The 14,703-nt window shown below is 43.7% G+C and overlaps 1 protein-coding gene across 2 annotated transcripts in view; it reads left to right on the forward strand.

The window, feature by feature from the left end:
- The window catches only part of RAB3GAP1 (RAB3 GTPase activating protein catalytic subunit 1), a 110,792-nt gene that overhangs the window by 74,625 nt on the left and 21,464 nt on the right, over positions 1-14,703 (forward strand). For both annotated transcript variants that reach the window (XM_073545536.1, XM_073545537.1), the window contains exons 15-17: positions 2,266-2,438; positions 5,522-5,576; positions 5,654-6,013. In XM_073545536.1, the coding sequence (XP_073401637.1) occupies positions 2,266-2,438; positions 5,522-5,576; positions 5,654-6,013 (588 nt within the window). The remainder of the gene's footprint in view (positions 1-2,265; positions 2,439-5,521; positions 5,577-5,653; positions 6,014-14,703) is intronic.

A 14,703-nucleotide genomic window follows, 5' to 3' on the forward strand; every position in this document is an offset into this window, starting at 1 on the left:
GGTGCAGTCACTGTGTACATACATTACATTACTGATCCTGAGTTACATCCTGTATTATACTCCAGAGCTGCACTCACTATTCTGCTGGTGCAGTCACTGTGTACATACATTACATTACTGATCCTGAGTTACATCCTGTATTATACCCCAGAGCTGCACTCACTATTCTGCTGGTGCAGTTACTGTGTACATACATTACTGATCCTGAGTTACATCCTGTAATATACCCCAGAGCTGCACTCACTGTTCTGCTGGTGCAGTCACTGTGTACATACATTACATTACTGATCCTGAGTTACATCCTGTATTACCCTCCAGAGCTGCACTCCCTATTCTGCGGGTGCAGTCACTGTGCACATACATTACATTACTGATCCTGAGTTTCATCCTGTGTTATACCCCAGAGCTGCACTCACTATTCTGCTGGTTGAGTCACTGTGTACATACATTTCCTTACTTGTCATATGCTGCAGAAAAGTGAGTGCAGCTCTGGCGTATAATATAGGATGTAATCCAGGCTCTGTACAGGATCAGTAATGTATATACACAGTGACTGCACCAGCAGAATTTTGAGTGCAGCTCTGAAGTATAATACAGGATGTAATCCAGGATCAGTACAGGATCCGTAATGTAATGTATGTACTCAGTTACTGCAACAGCAGAATAGTGAGTGCAGCTCTGGAGTATAATACAGGATGTAACTCAGGATCAGTAATGTAATGTTTGTACTCAGTTACTGCAACAGCAGAATAGTGAGTGCAGCTCTGGGGTATAATACAGGATGTAACTCAGGATCAGTAATGTAATGTATGTACACAGTGACTGCACCAGCAGATTAGTGAGTGCAGCTCTGGAGTATAATCCAGGATGTACCTCACGATCAGTACAGGATCAGTAATGTAATGCATGTACACAGTGACTGCACCAGCAGAATAGTGAGTGCAGCTCTGGAGTATAATACAGGATGTAACTCAGGATCAGTAATGTATGTACACTGACTGCACCAGCAGATTAGTGAGTGCAGCTCTGGAGTATAATACAGGATGTAACTCAGGATCAGTAATGTAATGTATGTACACAGTGACTGCACCAGCAGATTAGTGAGTGCAGCTCTGGAGTATAATACAGGATGTACCTCAGGATCAGTACAGGATCAGTAATGTAATGTATGTACACAATGACTGCACCAGCAGAATATTGAGTGCAGCTCTGGAGTATAATACAGGAGGTAACTCAGGATCAATAATGTAATGTGTGTACACAGTGACTGCACCAGCAGAACAGTGAGTGCAGCTCTGGGGTATAACACAGGATGTAACTTAGGATCAGTAATGTAATATATGTACACAGTGACTCCACCAGCAGAATAGTGAGTGCAGCTCTGCGGTATAATACAGGATGTAACTCAGGATCAGTAATGTAATGTATGTACACAGTGGCTGCACCAGCAGAATAGTGAGTGCAGCTCTGGAGTATAATACAGGATGTAACTCAGGATCAGTAATGTAATGTATGTACACAGTGACTGCACCAGCAGAATAGTGAGTGCAGCTCTGGGGTATAATACAGGATGTAACTCAGGATCAGTAATGTAATGTATGTACACAGTGACTCCACCAGCAGAATAGTGAGTGCAGCTCTGCGGTATAATACAGGATGTAACTCAGGATCAGTAATGTAATGTATGTACACAGTGGCTGCACCAGCAGAATAGTGAGTGCAGCTCTGGAGTATAATACAGGATGTAACTCAGGATCAGTAATGTAATGTATGTACACAGTGACTGCACCAGCAGAATAGTGAGTGCAGCTCTGGAGTATAATACAGGATGTAACTCAGGATCAGTAATGTAATGTATGTACACAGTGACTGCACCAGCAGAATAGTGAGCGTACCTCTGGAGTATGAAATGTGAAAAATAAAAGTGTACTTTCTTAGCCTTTTCTTAAATACTTTTCAGTATTGCTGAGGAAGTTGCAAAAAGGTTCTAAAACCCTCAATAAATTAGTCTCACCCTACATTCACAGTTCCTCGCCTCCTTTGTGTCCTCGCTTACCTGTTATGTAGATTAGATGAATATCTCTCTACTGTCGCTATAAATGAGATGCAGATTTTATTTTGCCGGCGCTTGGTTCTGATGTTCTGAGTATTCCCGGCCATCTGTCCTCCGCTGTCAGACGGACTCATTTGTAATGCACCAATGCTGGAATCATAGTGAAGTGCGTGAATTATGTATGTTTGGTGTAATCGCTTCTCTGTGCGCAGAACCTGTACAGTCAGCTGAAGTCCGCGCCATCCGACAGCCTGACGTACAAGCTGGCCCTCTGTCTCTGTATGGTCAACTTCTACCACGGAGGGGTGCGAGGGGTGGCGCACATGTGGCAAGAGTTTGTGCTGGAGATGCGCTATCGGTGGGAGAACAATCACCTGGTCCCAGGGTGCGTATATTAATCACCGCCTCGTCTTCTGCTTTGTGCAGAGGAGTTGTCTCTCTGTGAATAGGCCCAGCACATCACGGTTATGTAGGTTATGCATATGCAACGCTAAGAAAAGTGCAGCAGCATTATAAGAGCAGCTGCTAAAATCGCCCACACAAATGCACGTGGATAGTCTGAAATGTTCCTAGTGCTGGAGATATGTGAGGGAGCAGTCATCCATTCTTACAGAGGTATTACTGTCTTAAAAAAAGGAGCTGTCACCTAATGATCAGTGGGGATCCATTTCCTTAGAACTCCCCTCGTCATGTAATGAGTGACCCTGGTCCTGTTGTTAATGAAAAACCTGGAAGCGGATCCACTGCTAAATCAGAGCAATGTCCCCTTGGGCTCTTGGACCTTATAGGCTCCTGAAGATCAGACCCTCGCCGATCATGTGATGATATATCCTCGCAACCTGGCCATTTTTTAATTTTGTGCGCTTGTTATTTTTCACCCTTCCCCTCTTCCAAGAGCCGTAATTACTATTTTTTTTTTTCCCATCCATGTCGCCTTATGAGGACTTGTTTTCTGCGAGAGAATTTGTAGTTTTGAATGGCGCCATTCACTTTACATAAAATGTGCTGAAATAAAACATTAAAAACAATTTCCAAGCCAATTGAAATGTGGAGTCAAACGCAATTCCATCATTGTTTATGGCGGTCATTGTGCGGTAATAGAGATATGACAGAGTGTTTCTACAGCTACATACAATTACCGCAACACCAAATTTGTAGAGTTTTATTAGGCCCATTGAATGGTTGGATCTGCTTAGTGGAAATCTCGGCGCTTTTTGCAGCAGAAATTTCTAGCTATTTTTGCTGCAAAGTGTGCCGCAGGTTTGCAGTGTTCACAGCCATCGATAATTTCAGTGGGCTAGTTAATCCTTTCCTTGAAGAGTCTGAGGATTAAGTAGCAGGATACACATACTCGATATATATATTCCCTTGCATAAAGTTTTCGATGCTTGTGAATGGGGCTCCGGAAACTTGCACAGATCTCAGGTTGAATTTTCCTATTCCGTGTGAATGTAGCCTCAACATTTCCTATAGTTTTGTTTGTACAGCTCCTATTCAAACCTACGGTAGGTATGGAAAGTATTCAGACCCCTTTACATTTTTTACTCTTTGTTTCATTGCAGCCATTTGGTAAATTCAAAAAAGTTCATTTTCTCTCATTAATGTACACTCTGTGCCTCATCTTGACTGAAAAAAAAAAACAGAAATCTAGAAATTTTTGCAAATTTATTAAAAAAGAAAAACTGAAATCTCACATAGTCATAAGTATTCAGACCCTTTGCTCAGTATTGAGTAGACGCACCTTTTGAGCTAGTACAGCCATGAGTCCTCTTGGGAATGATGCAACAAGTTTTTCACCCCTGGATTTGGGGATCCTCTGCCATTCTTCCTTGCAGATCCTCCCCAGTCCTGTCAGGTTGGATGGTGAACGTTGGTGGACAGCCATTGTCAGGTCTCTCCAGAGATGCTCCATTGGGTTTAGGTCAGGGGCTCTGGCTGGGCCAGTCAAGAATGGTCACAGAGTTGTTCTGAAGCCACTCCTTTGTTATTTTATCTGTGTGCTTAGGGTCATTGTCTTGTTGGAAGGTGAACCTTCGGCCAAGTCTGAGGTACAGAGCACTCTGGAAGAAGTTTTCATCCAGGATATCTCTGCACTTGGCCGCGTTCATGTTTCCTTCAATTGCAACCAGTCGTCCTGTCCCTGCAGCTGAAAAACACCCCCATAGCATGAAGCTGCCACCACCATGTTTCACTGTTGGGATTGTATTGGGGAGGTGATGAGCAATGCATACCGCTTGGAATTATCACCAAAAAGTTCAATCTTCGTCTCATCAGACAAGAGAATCTTATTTCTCATAGTCTGGGAGACCTTCATGTGTTTTTAGCAAACTCTGTGTGGACTTTCATATGTCTTGCATTGAGGAGAGGCTTCCATCAGACCACTCTGCCATAAAGGCCCGACTGGTGGAGGGCTGCAGTGATAGTTGACTTGTGGAACTTTCTTCCATCTCCCTACTGCATCTGTGAAGCTCTGCCACAGTGATCTTGAGGTTCTTCTTTACCCCTCTCACCAAGGCTCTTCTCCCACTATTGCTGAGTTTGGCTGGATGGCCAGGTCTAGGAAGACTTCTGCTGGTCCCAAACTTCTTCCATTTAAGGATTATGGAGGCCACTGTGCTCTTAGGAACCTTGCTTGAGTACTGCAAAAATTCTTTTGTAACCTTGGCCAGATCTGTGTCTTGCCACAATTCTGTCTCTGAGCGCCTTGGCCAGTTCCTTTGACCTCATCATTCTCATTTGGTCTGACATGCACTGTGAGCTGTGAGGTCTTATATAGACAGGTGTGCGCCTTTACAAATCAAGTCCTATCAGTTTAATTTAACACAGCTGGACTCCAATGAAGGAGTAGAACCATCTCAAGGAGGATCACAAGGAAATGGACAGCATGTGACAAATATGAGTGTCTGAGCAAAGGGGGTGAATACTTATGACCATGTGATATTTCAGTTTTTCTTTTTAAATAAATTTGCAAACATTTCTACATTTCTGTTTTTTTTCAGTCAAGATGGGGTGCAGAGTGTACAATAATGAGGAAAAAATGAACTTTTTTGAATTTACCAAATGGCTGCATTGAAACAAAGAGTGAAAAATGTAAAGGGGTCTGAATACTTTCCGTACCCACTGTATATGTCTCCAAGGTAAAAGACAACAAACAAAGCCTGCTTAGTCTGAGTTTGCAGTTATACTTTCTTCCATCCGTCCTCTACTTCTTGGTGACCTGCTGAGCGCCTGACAGCGTAAAGTTGGGAGTAGATGAAAGAAAATATGTTGGCAGGATCAGACTACACATGGTTGGTTTCTTGTCTGTTCCCGTGGAGAGACAGAGGTCTGCATTGGAGCTGTATACACAAAACGACGAGATATTTTTAATTGAGTTAGGTTATTACTGATTTTTAGATACACCTCAGAATAGAACAGTAATGTGAGAAGTGCCATATGAGGCTTAACATCACTTTTTATGTTCTGTAGGTTAACTAGCGGACCCCCAGACCTGAAGTGCTGCCTGCTCCACCAGAAGCTCCAGGTAAGCGCTTTCGATTTCCCACCTAGTGACAGATATTTTTGGCCTCGTACGCGTAACCCTTTCTCCCTACTTTTCAGATGCTGAACTGCTGTATCGAGAGGAAAAAGGCAAGAGACTACGTCAAAAAGGGAGGCACTCCTGACTCCTCGAATTCGGGAACACATCGGCCGGCAAGCGATTCCATAAACTCTGCAGCAGAGTTGGAGAAAAATAAGTACGAGGTGGGCAAATCCTGGGACTCCTGGAGCGACAGCGAGGACGAGTTTTTTGAGTGTCACAGTGACACGGAGGAAATGAAGGAAAGCGGCCAGGAAGAAGCAAAGAAGAAGTCCAAAGAGGAGGCGAAGGAGCTGCTGAAACCAGACGGTCGCCTACACCAGTCCGGAAACCTGACCTTACTGCAGTCCGCAGAGCCGCTCTATGTCCCCATCACACAGGTAACATCTGAACCTTGTTTCATTATGCTTTTGCTTACCTGCCCTTCCTGCGAGACAGATCGATCATTCAGGAGTTGAAAATCCACCCTGGTTACCTCCTATTACAAAACATCATGCTGTTACATTGCACCAAGTCCTGCAGATGCGTGTACGTGACACGATCAGGACAGGTTTTCAGCCTATGGTGAGAAAATGGAGCACAAGGTATATTAGAAAGTTGTGTAAATCAATGCTGATGCAGAATCAGTCAGTAAATCAATGCATAAGTGATATCAGGCATTCCGTCACTTTTAACCCTTCAACAGCCTCTATGGGGGAAATCTTCGGTCTTTTCCCTCATTGATCGTGGGGGGATGTCGGTCACTGCTTGAGTTAAGGCTACTCTCTTAAAGGTTTTTTGCCAATAATTTCATTGGCTACGAGAATTATGGAATTATCAGTATTCGGCTTCCTCCGTCATTTTCATACACAATGAATGGAGCAGACGTCTAGCAGACGTATCTCTGCTGGTCAGACCTCAGCGATCAGAGGTTTCTCCGACCCTATGGACCGGATGACTTTCCATTCTGCGAATACCCCTTTAAGGTTAGAGACGTGCCATTTTAGGTCTACAGTGAGCCCAGTATACAGCGGATCAGTCATTGGGACGTCTGAAGTTCCCCTTTAAAATTTAGCATCTTGCCTTTAGAACATTTTCTACCTCGAGGCGATAAATAATATATTTCCGTAGACTCGCAGTCTCTCCTAATGAACCTCTGATAATCTCGGCTCGTTTTTTTTTCTATGCAGACAGAATAGGTTTTTACTGAAATTTCTGATCTATAAATCCATTATTCTCTCTGAACGGCAGAAGACCAATGTTGGTAATTATTAATAAAGCAGATTTATTTTCTGTACTTTATTGAAGCTGAGCGTCTGTGCGCAGTGTATTATCCTCCCTTCTTTCAGAAAGCTTCCATTATGTGGCAGGAAACCCAGAGAAGACGTGGCTTCTCCTCCACTGATGTGACGCCGCGTACGTCGCCTGTATTGTGCTGCCTTACACTTACCAGACAATAAGAAAGTTTCTCAAAGAGCCGTCACCCACATACTGACGCCTCCATAAACAATCACTGTGAAATCTGTTATTTGTGTCATGGAAGGAAGAATCCTAAATGTAAGAAAGGATTGTAATCCGTGTGACAGAGGAAGGAGACAGGTGCCAACCATTACGGTAGTGTCCTTACCGAACATTATTTTACTAAACCCAATGTATGCCGCTCATATATTACCTATCCTGTACTGATCCTGAGTTACACCCTGAATACTCCAAAAATGTTGTCTCTGTCCAAAGTTATATGGACCTAACTGTATGTACACAGTGACTGCACCAGCAGAATAGTGAGTGCAGCTCTGGAGTATAATAGAGGATGTAACTCAGGATCAGTAATGTAATGTATGTACACAGTGACTGCACCAGCAGAATAGTGAGTGCAGCTCTGGAGTATAATACAGGATGTAACTCAGGATCAGTAATGTAATGTATGTACACAGTGACTGCACCAGCAGAATAGTGAGTGCAGCTCTGGAGTATAATACAGGATGTAACTCAGGATCAGTAATGTAATGTATGTACACAGTGACTGCACCAGCAGAATAGTGAGTGCGGCTCTGGAGTATAATACAGGATGTAACTCATGATCAGTACAGGATCAATAATGTAATGTATGTACACAGTGACTGCACCAGCAGAATAGTGAGTGCGGCTCTGGAGTATAATACAGGATGTAACTCAGGATCAGTACAGGATCAATAATGTAATGTATGTACACAGTGACTGCACCAGCAGAATAGTGAGTGCGGCTCTGGAGTATAATACAGGATGTAACTCAGGAACAGTACAGGATCAATAATGTAATGTATGTACACAGTGACTGCACCAGCAGAATAGTGAGTGCAGCTCTGGAGTATAATACAGGATGTAACTAGGATCAGTACAGGATCAATAATGTAATGTATGTACACAGTGACTGCACCAGCAGAATAGTGAGTGCAGCTCTGGAGTATAATACACGATGTATCTCAGTATCAGTACAGGATCAATAATGTAATGTATGTACACAGTGACTGCACCAGCAGAATAGTGAGTGCGGCTCTGGAGTATAATACAGGATGTAACTCAGGATCTGTAATGTATGTACACAGTGACTGCACCAGCAGATAGTGAGTGCAGCTCTGGAGTATAATATAAGATGTATCTCAGTATCAGTACAGGATCAATAATGTAATGTATGTACACAGTGACTGCACCAGCAGAATAGTGAGTGCAGCTCTGGGGTATAATACAGGATGTAACTCAGGATCAGTACAGGATCAGTAATGTATGTACACAGTGACTGCTCCAGCAGAATAGTGAGTGCAGCTCTGGAGTATAATACAAGATGTATCTCAGTATCAGTACAGGATCATTAATGTAATGTATGTACACAGTGACTGCACCAGCAGAATAGTGAGTGCGGCTCTGGAGTATAATACAGGATGTAACTCAGGATCAGTAATGTAATGTATGTACACAGTGACTGCACCAGCAGAATAGTGAGTGCAGCTCTGGAGTATAATACAGGATGTAACTCAGGATCAGTAATGTAATGTATGTACACAGTGACTGCACCAGCAGAATAGTGAGTGCAGCTCTGGAGTATAATACAGGATGTAACTCAGGATCAGTATAGGATAAGTAATGTAATGTATGTACACAGTGACTGCTCCAGCAGAATAGTGAGTGCAGCTCTGGAGTATAATACAAGATGTATCTCAGTATCAGTACAGGATCAATAATGTAATGTATGTACACAGTGACTGCACCAGCAGAATAGTGAGTGCAGCTCTGGAGTATAATACAAGATGTATCTCAGTATCAGTACAGGATCATTAATGTAATATATGTACACAGTGACTGCACCAGCAGAATAGTGAGTGCGGCTCTGGAGTATAATACAGGATGTAACTCAGGATCAGTAATGTAATGTATGTACACAGTGACTGCACCAGCAGAATAGTGAGTGCGGCACTGGATTATAATACAGGATGTAACTCAGGATCAGTAATGTAATGTATGTACACAGTGACTGCACCAGCAGAGTAGTGAGTGCGGCTCTGGAGTATAATACAGGATGTAACTCAGGATCAGTAATATAATGTATGCACACAGTGACTGCGCCAGCAGAATAGTGAGTGCAGCTCTGGAGTATAATACAAGATGTATCTCAGTATCAGTACAGGATCAATAATGTAATGTATGTACACAGTGACTGCACCAGCAGAATAGTGAGTGCAGCTCTGGAGTATAACTCAGGATGTAACTCAGGATCAGTAATGTAATGTATGCACACAGTGACTGCACCAGCAGAATAGTGAGTGCAGCTCTGGAGTATAATACAGGAGGTAACTCAGGATCAGTAATGTAATGTATGCACACAGTGACTGCACCAGCAGAATAGTGAGTGCAGCTCTGCGGTATAATACAAGTACCACTTATTACGGGCAGTAGTGATCACGGCCCCGTGCAATATTTGATGGATCACTCGTGTGATAAGACGCCCTGGAGATTCGCGCGCTGTGATCAGTCGATAGATATGACACTTTTCACCTTCTGCCTCCAGATTTATTAGCAGCGGGGACAAAGTTCGGATCTTCAGAGAAGTTGTTGTCAACACTGTTGACTCGTTTTGGTACGACAGCGTTGGATAATCTTGTCCATTTTCAGCTTCGTCGCTCCTAATTGGTTTCAGCCATTATGTAAAATCATTTCGTTGATCGGTTCGCTTTAATGTGACAGCGACGTCTCATTTAAGTGCTGGAATTAAAGTGTGATAATTTCATGTTATTGCGGCGCCGCATGGAAACTGTTTAATGTAAAGATTTCCAAACAAGAGGAATAAAACTGCAGATTTTCCGAGGTGGCTGGAAATGCATTAGTGAATTAAGGGAAAATTATACGCTGTGTAACACTAATTTCTCCTCTATGAAACAAAAGATCCTCGGCGTAGACACGCGTCAACTGAGCGCAGCCAAGTGTGCGAAAGTATCGTACAAAGTGAAATCTGTGATGTCTCTTCAAATTAATTTTCATGTGTCATCACAAACCTGTTAAAGGGGCCGTCCACATTATGGGAAAAGCTTTTTTTTTTTGCAGTTGGGTTTTTTTTTAATTTTTTTTTTTACTTTTCATCGTGAGGAACCAAAAAAAAAGTTTAAAATAATGTTGAAAAAAGTTTGCTTTTTTCAATTTTGCAGCAGCAGAGGTAATGCAGGGGGGGGGGGGGGCATTTAAAAAAAACTACTTGATAGATCAAATTCTGGCATAAATTTTAATAAATGTAGGTGATTGTAGAGATCTGTGTTAGGTTTGTGGTGCACGGAACAGTCTGTCTTATTTTCCGGATCCATGTCAGCTAGCTGATTGCCAGTGGTTTCTTAGAGAACCACTATAAGGCGATGTTCACTTCTCAGTATTGCATGCAAGTTTTTTAGACATCTGTCTGACGCGTACAAAAAAAATCTTATAGACATGGCAGACAAAATCTTATAGACACGGCAGCCTGCGGGTGCCAGATGACCCTACGTGGCCTCTGTCGGAGGCATATGTCAGGAGCCTTTTGGAACGTTGAGATGTAACCAGGAGCCATGATCAGACCTTGTCCTCCGATCACCACCGTCCAGTTTCCAGTGATCTCATTCAGTTCTTTCCTTTATATATCCACTTGGTATTTGCTAGGGCAATTTTTTTTTTGCTCAGCTTGGGTAAAGCTTCATTTGCTTCTCCCCTGGTTCATGTAGTAATGGCACTGCTGGATGTAATCAGCCCCTATTTAGAACTCACCTTGAAACGGAAAACTTTCCTCCTGCATTATCGGAGCCCCGCGGTGCGTAATTCTTGATTTGCAGCATCTGCAGCTCCGGCCTTTTGCAGCAATTCTCCACTTCTTATTTAATGGCAATGGCGTCGCACAATCCTCCACTGATTTTTGTCCTAATGTTATCTGTTCTATGAACATACTCACCCCAGGTTACATCCCCGGAGGTCTCGCCGGAGGTCCGCAGGGCACGGCTGTAATCTACGTGTTGATTATTTTCTCCTAAATTGAAAAAGTTTTTTATTTTGCAGTTTCCAAAGTCGAATAATTCTCACCTCAAGTCACAAAAACTCTAAAAGATAAGTGGAGGGAAAAAAAAAGTTTCATATAAATGAAATCAGTCTCTTAGCAAGCAGGCTCCTTAGGTACATAAGGGGTTTTCTGCTACTCAGATACTGATGACTCGTCCTGGGGATAGATCATCAATATCCGATCCATTGGAAGTTGCAATCGTTGGGACACTTTGGCTGTTCCGGGCCACTCTCTTCCATGGGTCGATGTCTGATACACACCTGATGGGGCTGAGCTGCAATACCCAGCCTATAGATAAGAGTGGTGCTGTGCCTCGAAATTAAATAAAAATACTTTTTATTTTTTATGTTTTAATCATGCATGCATTTTAGTGATATTCTTAATGCCGTAGTTTTCGTCACATTTTAATACCCTTCACTTTGGCTGAGAAAGACAAGCCTAGGTCATCCGAGATGCCTGGACCTTTGTGTTATATTGACAGAGCTTTTAAAACCAAATATATGAATATGACAAGCCCCGGCGCTGAATATTAATCTGTCGTGATGTCTGCAGTGGGTCCAGGTGTGGCTATTGTACAAGCCGCAGCACCGTGCTGCTAAGGCCATGCTGTTTGCATCCCCCTCCGTGCCGCTTCCGTGGGTAATTTCTCTCTCCGGCTACAGGAATTATAACTTCATTCATGTCACATGCCTGCGGACCGCCGGAGAGGAGGATGCGTGTGAGTTTTATTATAGGTGACATTGCTCGGGCTGTCATACGTGGGCACCGTGGTCAGTTGGCCATCTCCAACCCTATAATTAAAGGGACAGTTCAAGAAAGACATGAAGGGTGCAATTGTATAAATCGGACCGCAATGCACGGAGTGGCCGATGGGTCTCCCGACATGAGCGTGACAGTGTCAAATATATGAAGCTGGTCACGCTCAGGTCTGGAGACCCATCGGCCTCTCCATGAATTGCGGTCTGATCTCAGTCCTGTTTGTACGGTCGTCTGAATGCACCCTTAAAGGGGGTATACAGGACCATGGTCTATAACCAGACATTATTAAGAGCCGCTCGGGGCAAGAAAAAGGGAATATGAGGTTGTACGCTAAATGATCTCTATCGGCACAGAAAAAAACCCCGATGTCACGTGTCAGGGATAACTCTCCTGCTTTTGAAGAACTGCAAGATGCAGCATAGCAGAAATGCTAAGAAATATCAAAATATCATGACGTCATGGAAAGTCCAGTACTTTTATATAGATTGTGAAATCTCACTCTGGTGCCCCCATAACAGTGCCGGCCAGTGCCCCAATCATGTTTCTGATACAATGCCAACCACAGTGCCCCATAACAATACCAGCCAATGCCCCCATAACAGTGCCAGCCAGTGCCCCGATCATGTTTCTGATACAATACCAACCACAGTGCCCCATAACAATACCAGCCAATGCCCCCATAACAGTGCCGGCCAGTGCCCAAATCATGTTTCTGATACAATGCTAACCACAGTGCCCCATAACAATACCAGCCAATGCCCCCATAACAGTGCCGGCCAGTGCCCAAATCATGTTTCTGATACAATGCCAACCACAGTGCCCCATAACAATACCAGCCAATGCCCCCATAACAGTGCCAGCCAGTGCCCCGATCATGTTTCTGATACAATACCAACCACAGTGCCCCATAACAGCCAGTGCCCCCATACCAGTGCCAGCCAGTGCCTCTATCCAGTTTCAGCCAGTGCCTCAGAACAGGCCAACCAGTGTTCCATAACAGTGCCAGCCAGTACCCCCATAACAGTGCTGGCCAGTACCCCCATAACAGTGCCAGCCAGTGCCCCATAACAGTGTCACATGTGTCTAATACAATGCCAACCACAATGCCCAGTAACAGCATCAGATAATGCCTTAATATATAATGCAAACCCCATCTGCATCTTTTGCAGTGCCAATACCATGTGCCCAAATACGCCCTATTCTTTCATTGCTATTACCTGCAGTTATCAGCCAGTCAGCAGTCATTGAAAGTAATGGGAGCGGCGATGCCCACAGCACTCGGCTTCGGTTTGGAATTTTCTGCCGCACTTTAGGGAGATGCCAAAAAAGTAATTTATTTATGTAGTCACATATAGTATTCGTAGAGCAGAGAAGAACAAACGTATTTGAGCGACTATACTCAATTTTGACGTTTCGACCGTTCTCCGGTCTTATTCAATAAGCCGCCATATCATTGGAAGTGCCTGAACCAGCGGCAGAGAGCAGACGCAGCCAAAAAATGCCATCTCAGGCTATGTGCACACGCTGCGGATTCTGCTGCGGTTCCGCAGCATTTTTGGCCCTGCGGATCCGCAGCAGTTCTGCAGACATGGTACAGTACCATGTTAGCCTATGGGTTTTCAAAACTGTTGTGCTCACGCTGCGTGTTTTTCTGAGCGGTTTTGCTGCGGTTTACAAACCGCAGCATGTCAATTGTTTCTGCGGATTCCGCAGCAGTTTGGCACCTGTTCCATTGTACAGGTGTCAAACCGCAGGGGAAAACCGCAGGTCACTTTACCTGCAGTTTTCCCTCCGGATCCGCGCGGAAAAACCCGCAGGTGAATCCGCAGCGTGTGCACACAGCCTAAGGGGGCAGAGCGCGGGAGCGCTGCCCAGAAAGTCCACTTTCTAGGACCACTCAGGCAATTCCAATCATATGGCGGCTTATTGAATAAGTCACTCAAATACGTTTTTTCTTCTCTGCTCTACGATTATTATATGTGACCACATAAATAAATTACTTTTTTGGCATCACCTTACGGATAGAGTGTGCGGTGAATTTTGTCCGTTTGGATTCAGGGTCCCGAGGGCCTATTTCACCAGCACCTCGCATTTGGACAGAATGCAGGCCAATGTATTCTGTCTGCACTTTATGGAGAGGCATGAACCCGACGGACTGGCCTGAGCGGCGCTGTGTAACATGTTATAGACCGTTAGCTATTGGAGTGATTTACTAAAAGATGGCGGGAGATTTGCTTGCACTTAGACCAATATGCGGAGGAGTAAGGCGTGTCAGATTTATAAGGATTTGATCACCTTTAGTAAATGTGTCTCGTTCTCGGTGGTCCGTGCATCAGAATTTTGAAATTTACAAGCAAAATCAGCACATTTTAGTATGCGCTATATCGTAATTTATGCAAATTTCTGGTTTTAACGGATAGTATATAGGTCAGACTATATGACATGTCTCTCCCCATAAGCCCCCCATCCTTTTGCAAAGTAGTTGGAGGGGTACAAAGTTGCAGCTGAAAAACAAGATATACCAAAATTTGTGCTTTTTTTTTTTTTTTTTTGCCATAAAAGTGGCGTAAAGCCCAGACGGCTCCAGACGTCCAGTGCAGATCCGTCAAATTTTCTACTGTTCTTCCCATGTAATATAATCTATAAATTTGTAATTATCTCAGATCCTTACACCTCAAGTCTTCAGACTCCTTCCTAAAATGTCTTCCACAGTAAAATCATTATCTTCACAGCCCGTCAGGATTTTACCTTGGGGAAAGCAATAAGCTGCAGGTAATGGAGAGA

This window comes from Dendrobates tinctorius, unplaced genomic scaffold, assembly GCF_039654945.1.
Source record: "Dendrobates tinctorius isolate UK_male_01 unplaced genomic scaffold, ASM3965494v1 ptg000143l, whole genome shotgun sequence".
Lineage (NCBI taxonomy): Eukaryota > Metazoa > Chordata > Amphibia > Anura > Dendrobatidae > Dendrobates > Dendrobates tinctorius.